A 26,131-nucleotide genomic window follows, 5' to 3' on the forward strand; every position below is an offset into this window, starting at 1 on the left:
TGTTAGTCTGTATCCGCAAAAAGAAGAACAGGAGTAAGTACTCCTGTTCTTCTTCTTGTAACTGTTGTTCTTCGAGATGTGTTGTTCATGTCCATTCCAAGCAGGTGTGTGCGCACTGAGAGGAGGAAGGCATCCGCGAGTGAATTGCATGCTCTATGCAAAAGTCCCATAGCGCGAGGGCTTCCTGGCACAGGGGAGAGGAGCATGCACCCCCGTTTGTTGATATAGAGGGACAGGGAGGGGGGCTGGTGGAGCAGTAGGGAGGAGAATTGGATAGAATATCCCCTCTCTACCATGCGGAGCACCCAGCGGTCCGATGTGATTCAGGATCAAGCATGGTAGAAGGGGGAGAGACGGGACAAGAAAGTAAGGTTGGTAGAATCCAAGGTCCTGACCGGAGATCGTCCTTGACCGCACCATCAAATTTGGGGTCTAGGCCCCAACGGACGCCTTGGTTGGCCCGAAGACTGTCCAGCAGACAGATATTGCCTCCTCCTGCCACTCCTACTCCTCCTGTGTGGAGCCTGTGGGCGGTTGTGGGGCTGATACGACCGCGGGGCCGGCTGCGGCCTAAATTGTCTACGCTGAGTGGCCTGAGTGTGCAGGCCGAGCGAGCGTAAAGTAGCCCTTGAGTCCTTTAGGCTATGGAGCCGCTTGTCTCTTTTCTCAGAAAATAACGTGGGTCCCTCAAAGGGAAAGTCCTGGATGGTCTGTTAGACCTCGTGGGGAAGGCCGGAAATCTGAAGCCAGGACCCTCGCTGCATCACCACTCCAGTGGCCAGTGTGCGAGAGGCTGCATCCGCCGCGTCCAGGGCTGCTTGGAGGGATGCTCATGAGATCAGCTTCCCCTCCTCCACCAGAGCGGAGAATTCTGTTCGCGATTCCTGGGGAAAGAATTCAGCGAACTTGGACAAGGTCGAGCATGTGATGTGCCCATACCGGCTCACTATAGCCTGTTGGTTGGCTATGCGCAGTTGCAGGCCCCCCCGTTGAGTACACCTTCCTACCAAAGAGGTCTAGCTTCTTGGCCTCTTGGTTCTTTGGGGTAGACCCCTGGAACCCCTGACGTTCCCTTTGGTTGGCCGCATCGACGACCAGAGAGTCTGGGGGAGGATGGGCATATAGATGCTTATGCCCCTTGGAGGGTACAAAGTAACGTCTCTCCGTCCTTTTGGCCGTAGGGAAGTGTCTACTACCGTCTTGATTAATGGTAAAGCGACCCTAGATGGGCCCAAGGGAGCTAGGATGTCCATTACCAGGTCCACATCCATCTCAACCTCCTCAGCCTGAATAGCCAGGCTCTGGGCAGGTCGTCTGAGCAGTTGCTGAAGCTCCCGGTTGTCCTCCAGAGCCGGTGCCATCGAAGTCCCCACAACTGCTTCATCCAGCGAGGAAGAGGAGGAAGTCGCTGGCAGATGACCTTCCTCGCTACCCTCAGCTCCTGCAAGGTCCCGCAGCACACGGTACTCGGGTTGCGTGGCTGGTGCAGATGGAGGGGGCGGCACCACGACCGGTACCGGGCTCGACGCTGAACGACGAGGCATGCTGGGCGGTGCCTGTGGCGTCGAAGACATGGCCCCCATCAGTGGGGGTGTCTGAGGAGGCGGTGCTAGGTCCTGTTGAATAGATGGCACACCCCTCACGGACGGCAGTGCCACTGGTAGAGGCAATTGCGCTGGAGCTATCGACGTCGCGGAGATCGACGTGGACCTGGAGCATGGACTGTGCATCTGCCCCTGGGTCTAATGATAAGCCCAGGGAGTCCAGAAAGGCCACTGGGAAGGCAGCTGCCAACGCTGCTGCCACGGCGCCGGGTAAGGTTGCTGACTTCTCTGTGAAGCTGACCTCCTGCTCCTTGATCTGCTGGAGCGATAGGATTCCCCCTCCAACTCCAAAGTCTCCGAGTATGAAGACCAAGGGTGGGCAGTACCCATGGTTACCAGTAAGCGGTGCCACGAGACCAGGGAACGGGGAGGCACTTCCCTCTGCGCCAGAACCACGCAAGGCGGGGACTGTGGCGCCATCATGGCCGGCTTGCCACTCGATTGGATCAGGGGTCAGGCAGTTACTGACGGCTCTTCCTTTCTGCATGGGGAGGCCAGCACCAGCAGGCTCATCAGATCCGAAGCCGCCTCGAATGCCTCTGGCGTACGTCCTCATGATGGTCCGGGCACTGGGACTGGTCCAGACTTGACTGGACTCCAACGGGGACAGGAGTCAGCGCGACCTTTCAGAGGAGGCGCCAGTGGCGCGGCTTTTCCCACCACACTTGTGGACGCCGCCGGCCTTTTAAGGTCCTGGTGGGGTGACCGGCCCCTTCTTTTTCGCAGGCACCGGGGATGGTGAGCAGTGCAGCATGGAGGCCGACTTCTTATGTCCTGAGTCTCTCCAGTGCTGGGGTCTGGAGTCCTTAGACTGGGCCTCCCCTCTTACTAGCAGTGCCAGAATGCTGTGCACCGAGGACGAGGTGCTAGGCGCCGGGTCAGCGGGTTCGAGGTCCGCCTGCGGCCGCAGGGCCACCTCCATCAGGAGAACTCTAAGTCTCTGCTATCTATCTTTGAGAGTCCTGGGATGGAACCCCTTGCAGATACAGCACCAATCTCTCTGGTGGCTCTCTCTGAGGCACCTCAAGCAGGAAAAGTGCGGGTCATTCTTTGGCATAAACTTCCCGCAGATCGCACAGAGTTTAAACCCTGGGGACCCGGGCATGCCCCAGGAGGGGACAAGGGTTGAGCTGGGAGGGAAACCCCCCAACAACTGACTGATTAAGTTACAACTAACACTAACTATAAAACTATGAGAATCAGAACTATATACATGAACTGAGACACTGGTAGGCTTGCTGCAGGAGCGCAGCAAAGTTCCAGCCAGCCGTCACTGGCAGTAAGAAGGAACTGAGGGGGTGGAGGGTTGGCAGGCTCCTATATTGGATGCCATGGAGGAGCCACTCCAGGGGGCGCCCAGGCTGACCCTACGGACTCTGCTAAGAGAAAATCTTCTGGCTGGCATGCACGCAGTGAGCACACACCTGCTTGGAATGGACATGAACAATCACTCGAAGAAGAACCCAGTAGTTTGCTATATTTCATTTCAGTAAGGTAATGGTTTCAGGGAACGGCACCCCTGCAATTAGTGATACATAAATAAAAACCACAGTTCCTAGTTACACAAATCAGAATGTAAGAGCCTGAATAATTATTGCACAGCTATACAGTAATATATACATATACATGTGCACAAATATATTCAGCAACCATTATTATGAATATCCAAGTTTTTTCTCTGTTTGGCTACTATACCTCATCCGCATTGACTGGCTCCTGTGGCATGGTTTTTAAGCTGGCTAACAGCAATAAAGATGGCTGCAGTTTCTCACTTACTTTGGCTGAAGCAGAGAACTCCAAAATGCATGTATAAGAAACACACTGAACAGGACTAACTGCTGCAAAGAGTTTAAAAACCCTTTGGATAACTTGTCTGCTTACCCACTCCTAATCCCTCTTTTCCCCAGGACAGCTCTCTTATTTGTGTTTGTGTTGCAGTTTTTAATATAAAGTCCTCAACTGAAAGTTGAGGAGGTTAGGAGGTAATACTATATCATGGGCTGAACAAATAGGAAGCCCAATTAAATTATTATAATGGCAGCTATACACAGGCTTTTAACTGTATGGTTCTGACTTTTATATTGCTTGCAAGAACCAAGAAAATTCATTTAATTTGTGCATCACCTTTCTGTATCATTTTAGTGAAAAAAGTTCATGATTTTCAGAAAATTTAGAAGTCTTATGAATCTAATAAACCTATGAACAAGGGCACATATATTTTTGCAGGTTATAATCATATAAGCATTGTGCTGGCTTAGTGTCTCTGTACTCATGGGTCTGCTCCGATAGATAGAACCCGAAAATCAAATTCTGGGTTTTATCTGTTGCTCTGAAAGCCAGAAGGAGCTTTCAGCTTACTTTGTGATAAGAGAGGCCTTACATTAATAGGGTTTTCTGTAAAACAGTGTAAAAGTAGCACTGTTGAGCTCCAAAGTGTCAATACAGCCCTCCATGGTTAGAAAGTTATGGTTATACGGGTGTGGGAAGCAAACAAGGAGAGATATATAGGAGATCCTTCAGTCCCACAGCTACATAGGAGGACTGCACCCTTTTCGGGCAGGGGAGAGGAACATACGTGGGTACGGTAGTCAATTCAAGTTTGGCTACAACACAACAGAAAGAATGAGAAGTATGGACATTGCAAGAGTCTGAAAAACCTTGCAAAGTCCATGAAGTACAAAGCAGGAATCTAACAGCTAACAGACAACACTAAAAATTATTCTTAAATGGGGAAAATACTTGAGCAAAAAGTTAAATCAACTTACTGTATTAAATCTTTCCAGGAAACGGTCATCTCCAAGCAAGACATAGGCTTTTAATAAATATTCATAATACGAGTCTATTCCTGCTCCAACTCCACTATCTAGAAATAGCACAAGATACAAAAGTACTGTATTTTAAAATTTAAATAGTTTCATGGATAAAATTTTTCATCTGCCAATTTTCAATTTCATTTCAATGGCTATTGTTTAAATGAAAGAAAAGAGGGGATGTTCAGGACAACTGACGGTGCAAATAAAGGAGCAGGTAGATTAATGAAGGGCTGCACTGAGTGGTGTGCAGTATTTTCCTACTTTTTTGAAAACGTGTTCTAGTACATTTGAACATAAAAGAGTATGCTCAGGCATGCTATTAAGTCAAGTGTTTAATTTCCTTGTAGAAAAATATTTTTATTGGCCTGAATAAACAATTACGCTCTTATTTGTACTTTACTGTGCACTTAAAGTAGATTCTTTGAAAATTTAGCACTAAGAAATCTCTCAGCATCCAGGGAATTAGGGAATGTTTTCCTTGAAACAAAAACTGATTTCTCAGGCAAGATATTCTTGCAGAGAAAGACCAGGCTTCATTATACCTGGTTTCTTCAGATCTGAAAGTCCACAAGTCCACTTGCCTTCCTGATGGTATTTTAAAATAATTTAAACTCCCAAGAGCTGCATCATGGGTCTTAGAGTCAAAGCCACATACCTTTGCGGACCCAGTCTCCAGTATGTATATTAATGGTAACTCCCACTAAATTACTGTTGCGTTGTCTTTTTTCCCAAAGAAAATCAAGTGCCTTCCGTGCGTATTCCTGCAACCAACAAAAAATATTTTAATTTAAGTGTAATTACAGAGCAATGCAGGAGGCAAGAAAAAGCATCAGGTGCTGGTATACAAGCTTTTGGGGTTTTTGTCCACTAAAATAATGGAGCTATGAAGTAGAATATATTGTATAGAGAGATTCATATTTAGACTGAATTTCCTAAAGGTAGAACTACGAAGCTCAATAATGCATTGAATTCTCTTGAAAAGCAGCACTTATTCCATTTAACCAGTCATTTTGTTGCTAATTAAAAGGATTTGTATTCTATCTGTAACAGTCACCTACACACTATATAGCTTTGGGCAAGTCACTTAACTTGTCTGTGCCTCTGTTTCGAACCGACAAAATAGGTATAAAGACCCTTTTTGTTTATAACCATTAAAAAATCCTTCAAAAATTAAAAACAAAAACCTTATATAACATTTGAAGACCCTCTAATGAAATGGTGCAACAACTAATTTCTTCTAATCCAATGGGATATAGTCAGATTGCCTTCTAAATTATGCCTACTCCATCCCCACTGCCACACACATCTTTTCAGATGTTCCTAAGTGGCATGGTAGCTCTTGCCAATAGTTAGGCTAAGTATGTGCATTAGCCCCCTGTAAATACACAAAGGGAGGCATGAACTGAGGTGACAACCTAGCCAAAAAAGGATAGACAACCAGCCAGGCATGCTAGGTTTTAAGGGTGAGATAACACTGCTCTACAGCCAAAATGCTTCTGAAATAAATGTAGTCAAACTTTACTAATTCTGGGTCACTGAGAACGAAAATGATGCTTAAAATTGTTGATTGGCTCTAGTTTTCAAGATATGCTATTGGGTCACTATATAGGACCCTTGACTTGGGAATGGCGGAGGATAAGTGAGTTATAAAGGGAAGGGATCTCAATTTAAACCAGAAATGACTAAAATACATCTTTGACTGGATCTATGAATAAATCTATGACTGGGTTTGGACAGTACTTGCTTTTTAGGCAAAACAATGAATGATGCAATCTGAAGCTGGTATTGCGTCATACATGATATGAATTGCATCATGTTATTCCTAGAAGTCATGGATGATGCAATCATAACGAAGCTTACATCACTCTGCTGAACAAATTGCCCTATATCGGCTCTAGAAATCATACAGTGTCGTGCTCTCTTATTGGTCAGTGTTTGATTTTGCAAAGAGACACATTTCTGTTTAGCCAAAGTGAGCAGAGATGCCTCGTACTTGTGTGAGCAGTGCAGATAACTTCTGCTATGTTTGTGGTGAAGTGACTTTTGCATCACAAAAGCACAGTATAACCACTATGGTTAAGAAAGCCTATCACCTTTATTTTGGCTGCAAAATTGGAGATCAGGACAAGAGGTGGGCCCCACACATATGCTGCAACGCTTGTGCAACAAATCTTTGCCAGTGGTTGAACAGGAAAAGGAAATCTATGCCTTTTGCAGTGCCAATGATTTGGAGAGAGCCAACAGATCATACCAGCAATTGTTACTTCTGCATGGTGCCTCCAGTTGGGAAAGGTGCGTCAAAGAAGAAAAAGTGGACTGTGCATTATCCAAACATTCCATCAGCTATATGCCCAATACCCCACGGAGAAGGACGGCCGGTTCCTGATGCACCAGAATCATTCTCACTTGAGTCAGACGAGGAAGAGGATGAAACTTCTGGTCCTGAACCATCAATGTCACAGGACCCACATTTTCTCCCATCCTCCTCCTCTGAACCACACCTCATAACACAAGGTGAACTGAATGACCTGGTCAGGGATTTGGAACTACCCAAGAGTAAGGCAGAGCTGTTGGGCTCCAGTGGAATCTCCTGGCACGGTGATGTTAGGGTTTCCATGTTCCATGACAGTCAAAAGGATCTTGTCCCATTCTTCTTCATGGAAGGTGATCTTGTAGCCTGCAACAACATTGATGGTGTGATGGCAGCACTCAACATCGTTCATGATCCAGATGAGTGGAGACTGTTCATTGATTCATCGAAGACGAGTCTTAAAGCTGTTTTACTGCATAATGGCAATGTTTTGCCATCAATTCCAGTTGGTCATGCAGTCCATATGAAGGAAACCTATGACAGCATGAAACAACTTTTGAGGTGCATAGTTATGACCAACAAGAGATTCCCACTACATCAAGAAAGATTGGCCACTCCGACAGTCATTGGAGCCTGGGAGGAAAAATGTTCAGCATCCACCACTTGTTGAATCAAGGAAGATTTTGTTACCACTCTTACACATCAAGCTGGGTCTGATGAAGAACTTTGTCAAGGCCATTGACAAAACACAAGCAGTTTTCAAGTACCTCCGTGGAAAATTTCCAAGGTTAAGTGAAGCTAAGATAAAGGAAGGTGTCTTTGTTGGTCCTCTTTGAGATGATGCATTTGACCATGCACTGCGTAGCAAGGAAAAGACGGCATGGAAAGCCTTCCAGTTAGTGGCAATAATTTTTCTCAGAAACAACAAGGCAGACAACTACAGATTGTTGGTGGAAAACCTCCTCAAGGCATACAAAAGCCTTGGTTGCAACATGTCACTAAAGATACATTTTTTGCACTCTCATCTAGATTTTTTTCCACCGAACTGCAGAGCAGTGAGCGACGAGCACGGCGAGCAATTTCACCAGGACATTGCAACAATGGAGAAATGCTATCAGGGCAAATGGAGCCCATCAATGCTTGCAGACTATTGCTGGACAGTGACAAGAGATGCTCCATTTAATGAATACAAGAGACAAGCCAAGAAGCGCCGAGTAGACACTGAATAGGACTAAACTATGTACATAATAGTTTTTTGCCTTTTGTTTCATAATAAATTTTATTTATATAACCCTTTTGCTGATTTTTAAAGTGTTACATAAACAGGACAGGTGAAATATTATCATGTAAAGCAACCATAAACACATGAAAAGACCTAGGTTTACAATTTATGATTAAAACTCTACTATCTACACAATATACATAGACATAAAATGTAAAAACTTAAATATCTTAGAAACAGTAGCCAGTTGTTTTAATTGTCATATTTGAATTCAGCACATCAAAATACATAATGAATAGCACATTTTATCTCTGAAGCAGATGACTTCTCAAAAATTGTAGACCAGTGTAATCGAATGTACTCAGTGTTGGCCTAACTGGTCTCATTGACTTTAATGAGAACAGAGTTAGGCCAACACTGAGTGCTTTTTAAAAATCCAACCCCATCTCTCTCAGAGGATTTCTATCTTTAACATTATAAACGGAAGACAATACAGCTATGTATACAGCACTTTTCATACAGACTACTGTGAATCTGAGTTGGTTGCTCACTTGGCTGAAACAGGGCACTGCTGACTTAGAGTCTCTTGGATGGTGACTCCCTTCTACAAACAACAGGAGAGTGTGGCAGATAGCAGTGAAAGTCAGAGGGCTGTTGAAAATATGCAAAAAGTCTCTGATTCTAAAGGCTTTAAACCAGGGGAAGGCAACCTTGAGAAGTGGTGTGCCGAGTCTTCATTTATTCACTTTAATTTAAGGTTTCGCGTGCCGGTAATACATGTTAAAGTTTTTTAGGTGTCTCTCTCTAAGTCTATATTATATAACTAAACTATTGTTGTATGTAAAGTAAACAAGGTTTTCAAAATGTTTAAGAAGCATCATTTAAAATTAAATTAAAATGCTGATCTTACGCCGCCAGCCTGCTCAGCCCACTTCCAGCCTGGGGTTCTGTTCACCTAGGCCTGCAGTGGGCTGAGCAGGGCCTGCGGCCGGGACACTGGCTGGCAAGGGGCCGGCAGCCGGGACCCCAGACCTGGGCGGGGGGGGGGGTGGTGGTGTTCAGGGGTCAGGGCAGAGGGTGCAGGGCAGAAGGCTGGGTGTATGGGGGGGGTTCAGAAGTCAGGGCAGAGGGCAGTGGGGAGTGTTCAGGGCAGAAGGCTGGCAGGTGTGGGGGTGCAGGGCAGAAGGCTGGATGTGGGGGGGTTCAGGGGTCAGGGCAGAAGGCTGGGGTGTGTGGGAAGGTGCAGGGCAGAAGGCTGGGGTGTGTGGGAAGGTGCAGGGCAGAAGGATAGGGCTGTGGGGGTGCAGGGCAGAAGACTGGGTGTGTGTTGGGGTGGGGGGGTTACAGGAAGAGGGGTGGGGTGCTCGGCTCATGGGGGTCCTCCCAGCCCCCTGCCCTGAGCGGCTCATGGCAGGGGGCTGGGAGGGATATGCCCTGTTCCACCCCCTTCCCCCAGGCTCCATCCCTACCTCTCTCTGCCTGCTCTACGGAGCAGCGAGCACGCTGCCGCTCGGCTCTGCTCCGCTCCCCCTCCCCCTCGCAAGGGCCATCGCCAGTAGGGAGAGGGAGGGGGAGGAAGAGGAGGGGCCGGAACGCACCAAGCTGTGGGAAGAAGCGGGGGAGAAGGGAAGCTTGGCTGCCGCAGGACCAAGCTTCTGCCTCCTGCCCCCGCAGGGGAGAGCGGTGGGCGGGGGGGACTGAATGGGGCAGAGGGCCGGGACTCCCCTGCCCCCACTGCTCTCCCCTGCCGGAGCAGGAGGCAGAAGCTTGGTCCTGCAGCAGCCAAGCTTCCCTCCTCCCCCACTTCTTCCCCCAGCGTGGCGCTTTCCGGCCCCTGCGCCTCTCACCGGGCAGGCAGCGTGCCACTCAAAAATCAGCTCGCGTGCCGTGTTTGGCACGTGTGCCATAGGTTGCTGACCCCTGCTTTAAACCAAATGCTTGGGCAGTTTATATTAGGTAGTTTGTATTGCAATATGTTACATAAAGGGAATAGCTCGGTATTAAAAGGGAGTAAACCATGAATAATTTAAGGTGTGTTGAGATACAATAATCTAAACAGAAAGCTAGCCGTGTACTCCAGGAATTAACTCTGAAATATTTGGTTAATCAAATTAAGAATGGAAAATCTCTTACCACTGAACCCAGAATAAATCTTGGTTGAACCCGTTTAATTTGTTTACGCACTACATCAAAGAGAGAATCTGTCTCAGATGTCTAGTCCATCACTCGGATTTGACAAAGCCCTATCAGTATGTGTCAGATATTTTTGACTTTCCAATGGGAATAGTTACTTAGGCACTTTTGAAAATTCTCACATCTTTAGTGAATAGATTGCAGTCACCACACTTATACTGCTGTAAAGTTACAAGCCTTATTTAAAGAAGTTAGACTTAGTTTTACTATTTCACTTTAATATCTTTTTTTGCTTGTCAATGAAGCAGAACAAGAGAATGCATTTCAAAAACAGTTCCACTCTTAAAAGTTGCAATGTGAATCTAGCACCTTGTTATTCAACTTAACTGCGTATTCAGAATTGAACCTGCATTTTTACTGCTTTTTACTCCGATTAGCTTTGCACAGCTAGTACAGTTAAGAGAAACTGGATTATATTTCCCCGTATGAAGTTAAAAAAAAAAAAAAAAAAAACTGTGTTGCATGGCAATCAGTACACCTGTACAAACCCAGTGAAGAGAAGGGGGGTTGCACACGTCACTAGGGCATAATTTGGAGACCACAGATGTCACTGAGGGCCTAATCTGGTCCGCAGAATTTTTTTTAGCAATGAAGGTATGTAGGAAGGAATGAACCAAATCAAGAGTCGGCCCTATTTAAGTATACTGGGCTGTCAGTCAAAGCACACCTTTTTTGGAGGTGGGTGGGAAGGGGGACAAACTAAACTCATTTGCCTTGAAATCATAAAACATGAAAGTTCACTATGCTATTCTCAGAGAGAATTTTCAGAACAGAAATGCACTTTAAATAACATGTTCCTCAATTCTCTTCTTCAATGTTAGTCAAACAAATCATTAGAACCTTTCTATCCAAGCACCTTGGAGAGAGTCTATTAACCTGACTCCTCAATATATGAAGTTTACTTAGTTTTGTATTGATATTACTACTTGTACTGTAAATCACCTTCTAGAACTTTTTGAATAAAAAATTTAAAATAGTACTTAATTAGATATGCCATATTAGTGTTTTTCTGAAAACACAACTTATCCTTGTGCACAGTAAAGCTAAACGATGCAAAATCCATTACCAGCCACAAATACAACTAATTTGAAATTCTTTCACTCTTTACCCATGGATTTGAATTAGAATTACAATAATGTAACAGCATGCAGTTCAAAATCTAACCCCAATAAATAAGAGACTATAGAAAGCAAACCTCAAATATTGATGTTCCTGTGAATCGGCTTAAAGCAGCAAACTCAAGTATCAAGGTACCTGCACAAGCTGTACAGGTATCAGTCTCTGTTCCTGTTCGAGCTTCTGGACTTCTTAAACCAAATTTTAAATTAACCTAAAAGAAAGTAGAGATTATATCTTTTATTAGCTGCAAATATATATATATATACACGTCAATGATGGGAAAGGGATAAGAACTTAGATACTGTACTTTATCTGTTCTTATTAAAAAACAAAAATCTTAACCTTGTCTCATCTGACACTACAACCACTCTTAACTCTACAGCCATAAAAAGGTAGGTTGGGTAAAATTTTCAGAAGTGCCTATGTCACTTAGAAGTAGAGCTGCATGGAAACTGTTTCTCATCCTACAAAAAAAAAAAAAAAAAAAAAAAAAAAAAAATCAAGATTTCAAAAAATTTTCTTGTTCTGCATCAGGTCAAAACAGAGACCTTTCAAAATTATTTGTGAAAAATGAGAGAGAATCCAATATATTCAACAACCCAGTGGTAATGGCTACTCGCCTAGGATGTGGAACACTCAGGTTCAAGTCCCTGCTCTGATACACTCTTAGCTTATTGGTTAATTATAATGTGCCATGCGTTAGCTTCATGTAATGAAAAGTTACAAATATAAAGAAAAATTCCAAATTATACCCCAACAATAACCTTTGCAAAACAAAACAAAAAAAACCTGGAGACTTTTTTTTTTTTTTTAAATAGGCAAACTGAAAGTTAGGTGAATTTTAAGTTGAACCCAAAAGGTGCATGCTGAACACTCCCAATTAACAAGGCTGTAGAAGGCACATCAGTAAATTTTAAGTAACTCTGAAAAGCCATTGTTGTTCCAGATAATTTAGTCATGTCTAGAGGTGCAAGATACTAGTAGACAGTGGTTTCATGAGATTTCTGCCATCTCTAATAAGTCAGAATGATGCATTCTGGGTCATTGTCAGCAAACCTGGAAAAGCAACAAGCTTAGCCCAAAACAAAATTTAAGAAATCAGTTAGCACCAGTCATGAAATATTAATTGATCTGCATTATTAGATGTATGGAAAATATAAGTATCTGTGATATCTGTTTACACCCACAACTGACACTAATAAAAAAGGGCTTATAAAAAAGTTTAAATGAATTCTGTGCCAAATGCCTCCACAGCCTAGTTAGCAAGGACATTCAGCCTGTTTTTAACTCACAACTGAACTATTTTCTGATCCTAGATACAAAGAAAATTAATGCATAATCTATCACAAATAAGGTTCTCTCCCTTTCTACTAAATAACTTCCTGAAATATTAAAGTTTTGTCTATTGTGAGGGATGATCTGGATTATAAAACACTTACTCTTGGATAAGGGAGACCACTAGTAGTGTTGAAAGCAGGTAAAAGTTTGTAGCCCAGTTGTTTTGCCATGTGGAGAAGTTCACCACTGTACCACTGCATGTATTCACCTTTTTCTTTCAGCATAATTGCCACAGAGTGCCCACCTAAAAGACCTCTAAACACAAGATATTCACATGTATTTCATGTCAGTAGGTTACAGAAGTGCAATAATTTCTATGATTTTATTATATCATGACAAGCACTGTATAAACAATTGTGATATGTGTTTCAGAAGTGCTGAGCACATACAATTCCAATTGAAATCAATGGAAGCTGTGGTGCACCTCTGAAAAAAAAAAAACCACCACCACCAAGCACTTAATGACTACGGTGAATTTTTTTTTTCTGTAAGTAACAGCCTTAAAGAGTGACGAGCAGATCATTAACAATAAATTGTTCCCTATAGCATTTCACTGAATATATATAAAACACATTGAAGTAGTAGATTACTGAAGAGAACTAAATGATTAATCCTGCACATGGATGGGGTAGAGATCAGTATCTTAAAGGTTATCATGAGCTAAATGAAGTGATGATGTTTATATAAGCCCCTAGTAATCAAATATGATTATCATTTAGTTCTATGTGAAAACTTTCTGAAACAATAGTAAAGATATCTGAATTCTCAACAGGGGTGGCTCTATGTTTTTTGCCGCCCCAAGCCCCTTCGGAGGCACACGCGGATTCGGCAGCATTTCTGCGGGTGACTTGCCAGTCCCGCGCCTTCGGCATGCCTGCCACCGAATTGCCGCCAAAGCCGCGGGACCGGCAGACCCCTCACAGGCATGCCACCGAAGGCGGCCTGACTGCCACCCTCACAGCGACTGGCAGGCCGCCCCCCGCAGCTTGCCGCCCCAGGCACACGCTTGCTGCGCTGGAGCCGCCCCTGATTCTGAGGAGCATACTTGTTTAGTATCTATAAACAAGCTTCTTTGAAGGAACCGGTCAGCACCTTGATGATTTTAAAAAAAAAAAAAAAAAAAAAAAAACACCACAAACAGATGTCTGTGTTTTTCATTCTCAAGAGTGATTATCACATTTCAAAATTATCCCTTAGCCACAGACCTAATATACTGCACACTCCATTTTGACTCAAAACATAAATAACTAGAACCCATGAGATTGTACAAGTCGAATTTTATAAACTAGAAACATTTGACATTGTGTATATCGAATGTTTGACAACATAATCTTAGCTTTGAGGCCACGTGTACACTAGGAAAACGAGCTTTGACATACAGGTTGTCAGCCACTGCTATCTTGGCACTTTTTTCAATTGGTATTGAAAATAGCTATCCTGCGGGTGTCGACAGCCAACTGAATTTGACATCTATTATATCAGTTCCTTCCTTCAACAGAAGTTAAATTCTGTTGATCCAGGGGAACCACCATTCTCAACATCAGCTGAGGTGGAAGGAAATGTTTGACAGGACATAAGCTTGAGATCACATCTTAAGTGCACTGAAGATGAAGAAAGCTAGTTACTTACCCAAGGACTCTTATGTTAGTTTCAAACACTGATACAACTATGTCATTATCTAAATTAACATCTTTTATCACATTTTTTACAGCATCTTCAAACTCTTTGGTTTTATTTAACACCTGGAAAACAAAAATAACTTCAGTCATTTTAGGTTCTGATGCTGTAAAACTGATCTACTTCAAAAAGTGCTAGTGTAGTCAGACGTTCAAGTACGATATAACAGTTCAACATGTTAAAAAGCAGGAAATATTCAAGATGGCTCAAATTGCTTTTCTGCCTGACCATATCATATTCTCATACATTATGTGAATAGGTATCAGTGTTAGTCTGGTTTGCTAGTGACATACGTCAATGACAAAGTAGTTATCACAGGGAATAATTCACTGAAAATGTATCTGATTACCCAATTTTGTTCCTTTCTTTCACTATAGTGCATTGTATTCAGTGTTTGCTACTGCCTGCACCCACATATTCTATTCTTCGAAATCTGGAACTGAACTCCATAGTTCAAGCTCATGCCTGCTATAAGGTCTGAAAATAGGACTGTCAAGTGATTTAAAAAATTAATCGTGATTAATCATGCAATTAAAAAAAGTAATAGTTTTTAATCGTGTGATTAATCGCACTGTTAAACAATAATAGAATATCATTTATTCAAATATTTTTTGATGTTTTCTACATTGTGAAATATATTGATTTCAATTACAACATAAAATACAAAGTGTACAGTGCTCACTTTATTTTTTATTACAAGTATTTGCACGGTAAAAAAACAAAAAATATTTTTCAATTCACCTAGTACAAGAACTGTACTGTACTGTAAATTCTGCCTAAGAAACATAAGAACAGCCATACTTGGTCAGACCAAAGGTCTTTTTTCCTTCAGAACTGGTGCTGCAGAGCTACTTGTGGCCACTAGGGGCCATTGGACCCGGCAGACCACAATTCACAAATAGAAGACACTGCTGGAGCTGGAGATCTCCCCGCAGCTGCAGTTCCTGGCATGCCTGAAGGAAGGAGGCGACATGCAGGAAACTCCATACAAGCCTGGGATGCAGCATCAGGCTGTTTCTCCCTCTGGATCCCTGGGCTCTGGGGTGGGAGCATGGCTGGCCTATAGGGTGGGATGGGGGTGTGGGTGTCTGAGCTGAGGAGGCACCCCAAGGTTGGGCTCTTGGGGAGATGGGGCAGATTTCTGGGCCGAGGGAGGCTCTCCCGCAGCTAAGTTCTTAGAGGAGGGGGCGCAGGTGTCTGGGCCCAGGAGGCCCCTGCGGCTGGGCTCCGAGTGCGGGTGTCTGGGCTGGGAGGCACCCCGAAGCGGCGCTCTGGGAGGCGAGCGTGGGTGTCTAGGCTGGGAGGCACCTGCAGCTGGGCTCTGGGGGAAAGGGGTGCAGCTATCTGGGCTGGGGGGACCCTGTGGCTGGGCTTTGTGAGGGGGAGGGGAAGAGAAACAGGAACTGGGGTTTTGTAGGGGTTTCTTTACTCACTCTTTACTCCTGAGGGAATCTTTTTTGTTGTCTGTATTGTTACAGACATAGTTGCTAATAAGTATTTTGAAATGAATTATCAAAATAATTGAAACTGGCATGATTATGTTTGTTATTTTCACAAATAAAATAATCAGAATTGTGCGTAGAATTTTTAATTTTTTGGCATAGAATTCCCCCAGGAGTAAAAGCCCCAGAAGTCAACAGATTAACTTGGGCCTGGTCTACACTAGAAATTTACCCACGAAAGCTGATGCTCCAATACATCTGTTAAAGGTGCCACAGGACTCTCTGTTGCTTTTTACAGATCCAGACTAACACGGCTACACCTCTGATACGAGAAATTTAGCTCAGTATAACTATGTCACTCAGGGTTGTGCAATATCCACCCCACTGAGCAACAGAATTAAACTGACCTAACCCTCTGTGTAAACAGCATCTCCCAGGGAGGCAGAGTACCTATACCAGGGGTAGACAAACTACGGCCCAAGAGCCGCATCTGGCCCTCCAGACATTTTAATCTGGCCCTCGAGCTCCCGCTGGGGAGCGGAGTTGGGGACTTGCCCCACTCCGCACAACTCCTGGAAGCAGCGGCATGTCCCCCTTCTGGCTCCTACGCATAGGGGCAGCCAGGAGGCTCCACCCACTGCCCCCACCCCAAGCGATGGGGCAGCGTGCACTGCCTGTCTGCGCCTCCGCATAGGAGCTGGAGGGGGGACATGCTGCTGGTTCTGGGAGCTGCTTGAGGTAAGCACCGCACAGACCCTGCACCACTGACTCCTTCTAGTGCCCCAACCCCCCTGCCTCAGCCCTGATCCCCCTCCTGCCCTCCGAACCCCTCAGTCCCAGCCCAGAGCACCCTCCTGCATCCCTAGCTTCACCCCAGAGCCCACACTCCCAGCTGGAGCCCTCACCCCCTCCCACATCCCAACCCCCAATTTTGTGAGCATTCATGGCCCACCATACAATTTCCATACCCAGATGTGGCCCTCGGGCCAAAAAGTTTGCCCACCCGTGACCTACACTGACAGAAGAACCCTTCCCATTGGTGCAGGTAGTGTCTACACTGAAGTGCTACAGCGATGCAGCTGTGCTGCTGCAGCATTTTAAGTGTAGAAAAGCCCTTACATTAGCAGGGGAAGCAAATGTATATTACTGTTATAAGTTAAAAAAAAAATTAAGTAACAGCAACACAATGGGCATTCATTTGGATCAACTACAAGGCCAAGGAAGTATCTTAACATTTAAAAAAAAATTCCAAGTAACATCACTGTCTATTGTATCCATTGTTTACAGGTCTTTACAACAGAGTAGCTGCCTTTTTGATGGAATAAGAGACTTAACTGAGTTTCCTTACTTAACACTTCACGTTTATTTCAAAAGAACAGAATTCTAACCTGGAAATCTGACTAGAAGTAGATAAACAGTTATTCGTCAATGAAACATTGCAAAACAGATCAAACCTACCACAAGAGTGTCCAAGGTATCAATCAGTGTCAGTGAAAACCTATGAAATAAAATTTAAACCAGATATATAATTAAAATTCGGCATGGTTTTGGTTTATATTATGGTATGATGTTATTTTTAACCCCCAAAATCTTAGAAATAACAACATGACGCAATCATCACAGATTGCCAGTTGATAAAAAATATGCTAGTTTTAAATGATGGATATTTAAACAGAAAGGTGTAAATACTGACAACGATTAAACCTATTCTTCTTTGAATAGACATTAGCAACTCCTACTGACCAGAATTGGAGCTAATGAATAGTTTACACTTATGATGGTAAGAGTCATTTTGACTTCTTGTTTTTAGTTACCTTTGAAAGCTTTCTGTCATTTAAAATGTGGCTTATTAAACTAGCACAATGGCTAATAGGCTCTTGCTCTGAAGAGCTGATAATGAACCCAGCCACACCTGTTTCAGCCATTGAATTCACTGGCGGCCTTAAGTGTGCACTGATGTATCGATGATTTCTCTAAGAAAAAAATTGCACTATCCAAAATTATTCTAAACTCTTATCCCATTTGATGAGATATTCCTTTATCAAGAAAAATGGAATTTAACTACATATCAGTTAACCTCATGGGAGGAGAGGAAAAAGTGGCTATAGAAATTACTAAACTATGTTTTGTTCCCACCACCTCTCTCATTTATAATATGACAATTCTGCATTTGTGCGCATCTAGAACAGGGGTGGACAAACTTTTTGTTCCGAGGGCCACATCTGTGTGGGGAAATTGTATGCAGGGCCATGAATGTAGGGCTGGGCAGGGGGGCAGGAGGGAATGCAGGATGTGGGAGGGGGTGCAGCGTGCAGGAAGGGGTTCAGGGCAAGGAGTTGGGGTGAAGGGGAGGTGCAACAGGGGGCTCAGGGCAGGGAGCTGGGATGCAGCAGGGGGCTCAGGGCAGGGGGTTGGGGTGCAGGCTCCGACCCAACGCCGCTTATCTTGAGCAGCTCCAGGGTGGCAGCGGTGCGTAGTGGGGCTAAGGCATGCTCCCTGCATGCCCTGGTCCCACACCACTCCCGGAAGTGGCCAGCGGCATGTCCCTGCGGCCCCTGGGGGGGGGGGGGGGGGGCAGAGGGCTCTGCTGGCTGCCCTCGCCTGTGAGTACTTCCTCCGAAGCTCCCATTGGCCGCAGTTCACCATTCCCGGCCAATGTGAGTTGTGGGGGGCGGTGTCTGCAGGCGACAGCAGTGCACAGAGCCCTCTGCCCACACCCCTCCGCCCAGGGACTGTAGGAGCATGGTGCCAGCCGCTTCCAGGAACGGCGCGGGGCCAGGGCAAGCAGGGAGCCTGCCTTAGCCCCGCTGCGCCACGGGGCTAGCAATCCCACAGGCCAGATCCAAAGCCCTGATGGGCTGGATCCGGCCTGCGGGCCGTAGTTTGCCCACCCCAAGCTAGAAAATCAAGCAAGGGTTTTGAGGGTGCATCAACTGAAGTATTAGCAACAAAATGTGTTAAGATTTGCATGCTCATATAAGATAATCACTGCTTCAAATACTAACTTTCCCAAGGCATCGTCTACATCCCCACGACTTGGTTCCTGACCCCGAACCCGTCCACGGCAAGTTAAAGGCATGAGTTCATCAGCTGGGTAGGCATGTTCCTGTAAGAACAAAACCAGAAGGTAAAGAGAGTACAGTTCAGTTTAATTAAATCATTGTAACCTGTTGAAAGGAAGCAGGATTGTAGTAAACTTATGAAAAATCTATGTATCATCTATCTGGCTAAACTCAAACTCAAGATAACACAGCAGCAGCTTCCTCTTCATGGTCAGTAACTGACAACCATTAAACCACACAGAACATACTAGCAGCCAGGCCATATAGTACAATGCCCCTCCTCCCCGCCCCAGAGGAGCAATAGTTTTGGAGTACTTAATAGCATCTCTAAAATAAATGCTCAATTTGAACACTTGAGGTCCATCTTGTGTTTCCTGCAACAAATGCACAGGAGATTGCTTTCTGCAGTGGAGAAAATCTACACTGTTAATCGAATAGTCTTTTTCCTCCATTAAAGAACTGATCTATCATCCAGCGTTAATGCAAAAACAGTCTGGGTGGAAGACTTGCTCATTTTACAAAAATGTGAAAATTAGCTCCATTTTACAGAAAGGAGACATGGAAGTTCAAAGGTTAAGGACAACATTTTAAAAAGCACTTAAGTGACGTAGACGCCTAAGTCTCACTGAAAAAAATCAAAGGGATAGAGGCTCCTAAACCATTTTTGAAAACTGGACCTAGATACTTTGAAAATTTTACCCTTCGTGATTTGTCCAAGGTCACAGAATCAGTGAAGATGAGAAAAGAACTCAGTCAGAATATAAAACAATAAAATACAACCAAATGACTATGTGTAACAAAAGAAAACATGACAAGTTTGGAGTAGTTTTTGAAAATGATGGCCATTTCAGGGGTGAGGAGAGGGATTACTTTCCATTGCTCTAGCAAAACAGTTTTACTCTAACACTACATACACCTCTACCTCAATATAACGCTGTCCTCAGGAGCCAAAAAATCTTACCGTGTTATAGGTGAAACCGCGTTATATCAAACTTGCTTTGATCCGCCAGAGTGCGCATTCCCCGCCCCCCCCCGGAGCACTGCTTTACCGCGTTATATCAGAATTTGTGTTGTATCGGGTCGCGTTATATCAGGGAAGAGGTGTACTTAGCATCCTTCAGTCAGTCAGAAATATCAACAATGTCAGTATAGCCCAGGGGTAGGCAACCTGCGGCACGCGAGCTGATTTTCAGTGGCACTCACACTTCCCGGGTCCTGGCCACGAGTCCGGGGGGCTCTGTATTTTAATTTAATTTTAAATGAAGCTTCTTAAACATTTTAAAAACCTTATTTACTTTACATATATAACTAAACTATTATTGTATTATAAACTTATAGAAAGAGACCTTCTAAAAACGTTAAAATGTATTACCTGCACGCGAAACCTTAAATTAGAGTGAATAAATGAAGACTCGGCACACCACTTCTGAAAGGTTGCCGACCCCTGGCATAGCCCAAATCAGGTGTGCTGAATAAAATACCTGTTTATGGTCCCACTGAAGTCAATGCAAATTTTGTAGCTGACTTCAATGTGAGCAAAATCAAGCCTTAAGGCCCTAGTTCAGAGTTTTGGTTACTGTCAAAATAAAAGGTACTAAAGTTGGAGAGTCAGAAACTGAAATAAGAGTGATACAGAGACCGGTGAAATATTTTGGTGTAAGACTTGATTTTTAAGTTTCTTTTAAAATAGATTTTCAAAATTCTATTTGCTCCTGGCTCTTTTGACAAGCACATAAAGTGCTAGCTTTTTTCTTAGTAATCAATAGAGGAAAGGGCTGGAAAGTAAGTTTTGTACTTGGGCTAGTAAATTCAAAGCTTTTCACCAAACAGTTTTATTTTTAAACCACTACCAGAATGACACATGTAAAGAAATAAAAACATACATACAAATTTTAATTATGAACAGTAACCCAGGTTTTTTGGCAAGTTATGAGACTCACCAATAGAATTAGGAAAATAAAGCTTTATAAAGACCAAAAAAATACTTAAAATAAATGTTGTGCAAGGTGTTGACTTCCTAGAAGATGTGTAGTATGAGGGAACAATTAGTGATGGAACAGGTCTACCTCAGTTCCACTGGTTGCTGTATTATACTATCCAATTCTAATTTTAGAGTAGAAATCTAATGAGCAGCATACTAGAAGCAAAATTGCAGCAAATGAATATATGCAGCGGAACATATTCAATATCATTTATGAGTATGTGCTGTGACAGATTAGTGTGACTGTTTATCCAGATACATGGGGTAGGGAAGAAAAAGCATGGGTTGTTTTTCAATTGATGGCCTATTGTTCTTTGAAAACTCTGGTCCTATCACCACCTTCTAATCTTCCTGAGTTCAGCTACCAGAGCCAAGGTATAGCTCTCATTTTGAATATAGTACACTGTACAATTATCCTGAACAACTGATTAATGAACTGTGAAGTAGAAGCAAATTCAAAATTAAGAGATCACTAGCTAAAATTGTGGAGAAAGCCAATAATCAGGTAATTCTGATAAAGCTACCTTCAAGACAGACAGAAAGGGAACATTACTCACTAAAACAAAAGTAAGTCTACATCCTGAAAAGCAGGAAACACTGAAAAATGAGGGAATACAGGTTAGTTATCTAGATCTATCTAGAGATGGGTTAAGGCTATGGGGCCAAATGCTGTCCTGAGTTATACCCCCTTCCAATTCAATTGAGATCAGTGGATAAAGAGGAGATGTATCAAGGGCAAAATTTGGCGCACAAACTACATAGGTTTAAACATCTGTATGTCTTAAATTTATAAGAACATGTCCTGATAGACCAAACAGCCCTATTTGTCAATGTCAGGACTCTAAATTAAGAACAGCATTGTTACATTCGACTTGCAAAAAATGCACACAGCTGCCAGTGCTGTATGATTAGGACTACTGACCCAAGGGACTAACACAACTGGCTTTTCACATAACCTTTGTGAGAGTGTGAAGAAATGCTCCTAGTTATTAGACTTGTCGGTGAGGGAATAAAAAGCTACTATCTGCCCTCCCAATTGACATATGAAAAAGTATAAAAGATACCCAACTGCATGCAAACATGAAATGTGAGCCTAATCCATTCAAGTCCAAAAATACAGAAATAGTAAATCAACAATTTTCAGCTACTTGTCTCAAAAACTGCTGTAAAAAACAAACAAACAAACAAACAATTTTCTTGCTATCAGTGTCAAAGTTGAAACTCTAGTCTTTACTTCAAGTTAAACAAACACAGAATGTGACTTGTTTATTTAATGCTCTAGCATACGTGGCAAGTAAATATCCTTTTGACATTCATGCTTCCAGGATATCTGAAGTCATACTTCCTCTTAACCCAACGTTTTCTTGCCACAAATGTGAAGGTAGCTATTAGCTTCAAATTTACAGTAATGCAAAGTAAAGGACAAATATCTCAGCTGACTGAAGAATTTTGTCCAACGTTAGGTTCTCTAATTGAAAGCAATAAAGACAGAGCAAGGCAGATTGAAAGCCAGACATTTTTATGTAGTCAGGTTTCAAGTAACTAACTAGAAATTATTTCCATCCAAAGAAGCCAGTTGCAAGTCACACTGTTAGGCAATATACAGAAGAGTTAGAATGTCAACCAAAAACAACTACTTGAAGTTTTGTTTTTCAAAAATCAAACAATTCTGTATCACTTCATAGCCTACATACTTGAACATATAATAAAAAACAGTCCTCACAATAGCTTCTCTTCTGTGCTTTAATACCTTTGGTATTTATAAACAGCAAAAAATCTCATTCACTGTATATTATCTATTTACATGTCTCATTAACTTTTAACCTCTTTGGAAGTTAAAGGGTTACAGCATAATATTGAGCCCTACAGTCAACATACTCTCAAGGGACAGTGGTTTTCCATGTGTGAGCAGGTGCAATTTACGAAAGAAAGGTCTGTGTTGTAATAAGAACACGTATATGCCCAGCCGAGAAAATACAAAGATGAAAACAATTAAAATGTTTTTGTTAAAAGAACATACTTTACTAGATTAAGGTATCATAAGAATGACTGGTATTTCAGGCCGTGTCTACACTACCGCTTTTGTCAGTATAACTTATGTCGTTCAGGGCTGTGGAAAAAGCCTTAGATGGCCTTAGATTTTCAGATGTACAGTTAACAGGGGTCACCTGTTTCCCCATTTCAGTGTATTGACAGTATTGTATTCTTCTCATCAATAACTGTATTTTAAAGGTAGAAATTCTACTGTTGAAATAAAAACATTTATTCTGGAACAGGACCAAACTAATAAATTAGGATATAACAAGATTGACTAAACAACAAAACAGTCTCATGTCCAAGACAACTGAAAGAGACCTAAAATTGTTGACACAACACTAAATTACAACACATATATATATTTTTATATATCATATAAATAGTAGTAAATGTGGACCACTTAATTACATTACAATTGCCTATTTAGCACCAGGTTATGCAATATGGGTCTGATGCTACAGAGTTTTTAAGTGAAATGGAACTTTTGTGAGCAAAGAGGCTGCAAAATCTACAGCAAATATAACATCACAAGGCCAATATGAGGTTACATAACTAATGTTAGGCCGACAAAGTGTAATCAAAGTTATCCGCAGGAATATATAAACATTTTTATATACTATTCAGTAGCACAACCAATACATTATTAACAATTACTGTATTCAGTAGAATTTGATAACTACAGACACGTATCTTTTCAAGTGTTCTTGGTCTGTAGGTATTTTGCAACATTTTTGTTCAGAGGTCTCATGCTACCAAATAAGTCAAGGAACACTGATTTAGTAAGAAATTTATAAGAGGAGACAAACTACATTAAGAATAGCAAGCAAGTTTACATAGTAAGGTCCTGATCCTGCAATGAGAGAAATGCAGGTTTACCTGTACAGAGCCCCATTAGGGGCTTTTAGCTTTATAGGCCACCTGTAAGGATCCAACTGAAAAAATCAGACCTTAAGACTGTATTGCAACATCTTTTTCCCGTTAAAATATTTTTAAATTCCATAACTTAGCACTTTTTATTTTCAATTATCTTTACAAAACACTTAAATGCTTAGAGACTACTGAATTTCAGATCTAGGGGGTGGGGTGGGGGGAATCAAGTATAGGTTAAGTAACCTGTCAGGAATTCCTAGCTACTGTTCCTGTGATCAAACATTACTATCCCCCTACATTCATATTTCTCATATGCAATTAGACATTTCAAAAGAAAATCATATAAGCTGCACATACGAACTTCAACTTCAGTTTTCCCCCCAACAGAGTTTCAGCAAGTTTTTTTAAATCTGCCAGGTCGATGATAAAACTGCTGACAAATGCAAAACAAACTTTAATTTATACGTAAGCAAAATTGAAGAAATTGGTATTTTACTTACCATGTAATTGCTATAAGCATGATCAAACATTTCTAACACTTGATTCCTAAGAAAAGGAACAGGAAAAAATTTGCTGAATTAATTATCAGTTTCATATTTCCTCTTCTATTTGTCAAACTTTAACACAATAGAAGTACTGTAGTTTAATATCTGGAGATTAATATCAGATGCCCATAAAAATACATAACATTCACTTCATCTCCGGAACTTTGCTCAAGTAAAGTTGATGAAGTAAAACAATGAGTGGCAAGATATTTTATGGTCTGTTTGGATCTTATGAAAGAGAGGAGAATGAAACACTATCTAAAGCTAGTCCAAGAGTAGCAGGTGGTGTGCAAACTGACCCCCAACAGGCCAGTCCTGTAACACTACTGCTATTCCAATACTGGGGCTTCTTCTGAATAAAACTTGTTAATGTCCCTAAATTTACTGTGCAATTATTTGTTTCTGGGATTGTTGCACCTGGAAAGAGAAAAGAACTTCCAATCATAAAATCCAGTTTTCCAGTGCAGTATATTTTCATTTTTTAATCATATTATTATACTGAAAAGACCAAATAGGCTACTAGATACTTTGCTAGACACTAAAAATCATGGTCTTAGGCGATGTCTATAATATGCAGCTTTTAGCGACATGGCTGTGCTGCTACAGCCATGCCACTAAAAGGCATGCACTGTAGCCACTGTTTGTCGGCATGAGAGAGCTCTCCTGCTGACAAAAAACTTCCACCCCCACAAGCAGCAGCAGGCGCTGTTCACACGGGTGATTTTAGTAGGTAAAACTTTTATCGTTCAGGGGGATGTTTGTTTAACACCCTGGAATGACAAAAGTTTTGCTGATGAAGTGCCAGTGCATACGACATACCCCCAGTGTAGACAAAGCCATAATAAAGACAATGGATTTATGACTTATTACAACAATCTGTAAGCCACTAACCCCCTTTTTTGTCCTATGATTACAGGGGTGTAAACAGGCCACTTCACCTTGAATGGTCCCTTAGAATATGTGCTAACTACTTATGATAAACCATCTGTTTGGTCTTGTATTTAGCTGACACCCTGAGTCTCTTTCTCAGACCTGAAGAAGAGTTGTGTTGCTGGAAACCCTTTTCTCTCTCTCTCTCACCAACAGAAGCACCCACCTTTCTACCTAAGAACCAGTCAGGAGGCACATGCCTCATTCAGCAAAACCCAAGTACATAGTTCTGTGTTCCTTCTGCAACAGTTGGTATCATCAACACCCAAAGCTATTTTACGTTTTAGTGGAATCATAAGTTACCAGGTTCTATATTTTCCCTGAATTACAATCTTGGTAAGTAAAAAAAAAAAAATAGTTTCAATATTATTTATGAATGTATATATTTGTAATGTCTAAATTGTGGTCATGATCAGAAATGTCACTATATTCAATGGCACACACTCTCTCAATAGTTGCTTCCTGTCTTAGCAAAGACTATTTTACTAACAAAAGAGGTTTTTCCCTACTATTAGTAATGCAAATACAGAGCAAGTTGGATTCTATTCTGACTTGGGCATCATCAACAATGTTCACAAAATATCTATTACTGTTGTAGCTGATGTAAGAAGCAAGAAGAACTCAGCTAGATTTTCAAACACCCAACTGAGATTACTGGCTTGGCAGTTAAGAAAAATAATTTTAACTCATCTAAACAAATTTATTATGAAATTAGGAAAAAGAATAAACATGGACCCCAATGATGCCTTTTTCAATCATTTCACCAATTATAACCATTTGATGGCCTCAATTCTGCAATTTAGCTGTGCAGGTGAAATCCTAGGCCCACACAGAGCCCCATCCACTTCAATGTGACCATGTGGTCTACCCATACAGATCCAGATGCAGGATCAGAGTCTAAGCCTATAAACATTGTCCAATAATGATTTAGCACATTAAAAGGTTGTAACTTTTTTTTTCTCCTTGAAATGGACTGTATTCTCAGAC

The 26,131-nt window shown here is 42.4% G+C and overlaps 1 protein-coding gene across 1 annotated transcript in view; it reads right to left on the reverse strand.

Moving 5' to 3' along the window:
• Positions 1–26,131, reverse strand: part of EDEM3 (ER degradation enhancing alpha-mannosidase like protein 3) — a 53,413-nt gene that overhangs the window by 25,267 nt on the left and 2,015 nt on the right. The window contains exons 2-9 of the mRNA XM_054037148.1: positions 24,170–24,215; positions 18,725–18,825; positions 17,178–17,217; positions 14,230–14,342; positions 12,702–12,855; positions 11,339–11,473; positions 5,073–5,178; positions 4,370–4,467 (exon numbers count right to left, since the gene is read on the reverse strand). Coding sequence (XP_053893123.1) covers positions 4,370–4,467; positions 5,073–5,178; positions 11,339–11,473; positions 12,702–12,855; positions 14,230–14,342; positions 17,178–17,217; positions 18,725–18,825; positions 24,170–24,215 — 793 coding nt within the window. The remainder of the gene's footprint in view (positions 1–4,369; positions 4,468–5,072; positions 5,179–11,338; positions 11,474–12,701; positions 12,856–14,229; positions 14,343–17,177; positions 17,218–18,724; positions 18,826–24,169; positions 24,216–26,131) is intronic.

This window comes from Malaclemys terrapin, chromosome 8 (genome assembly GCF_027887155.1).
Source record: "Malaclemys terrapin pileata isolate rMalTer1 chromosome 8, rMalTer1.hap1, whole genome shotgun sequence".
NCBI lineage: Eukaryota > Metazoa > Chordata > Testudines > Emydidae > Malaclemys > Malaclemys terrapin.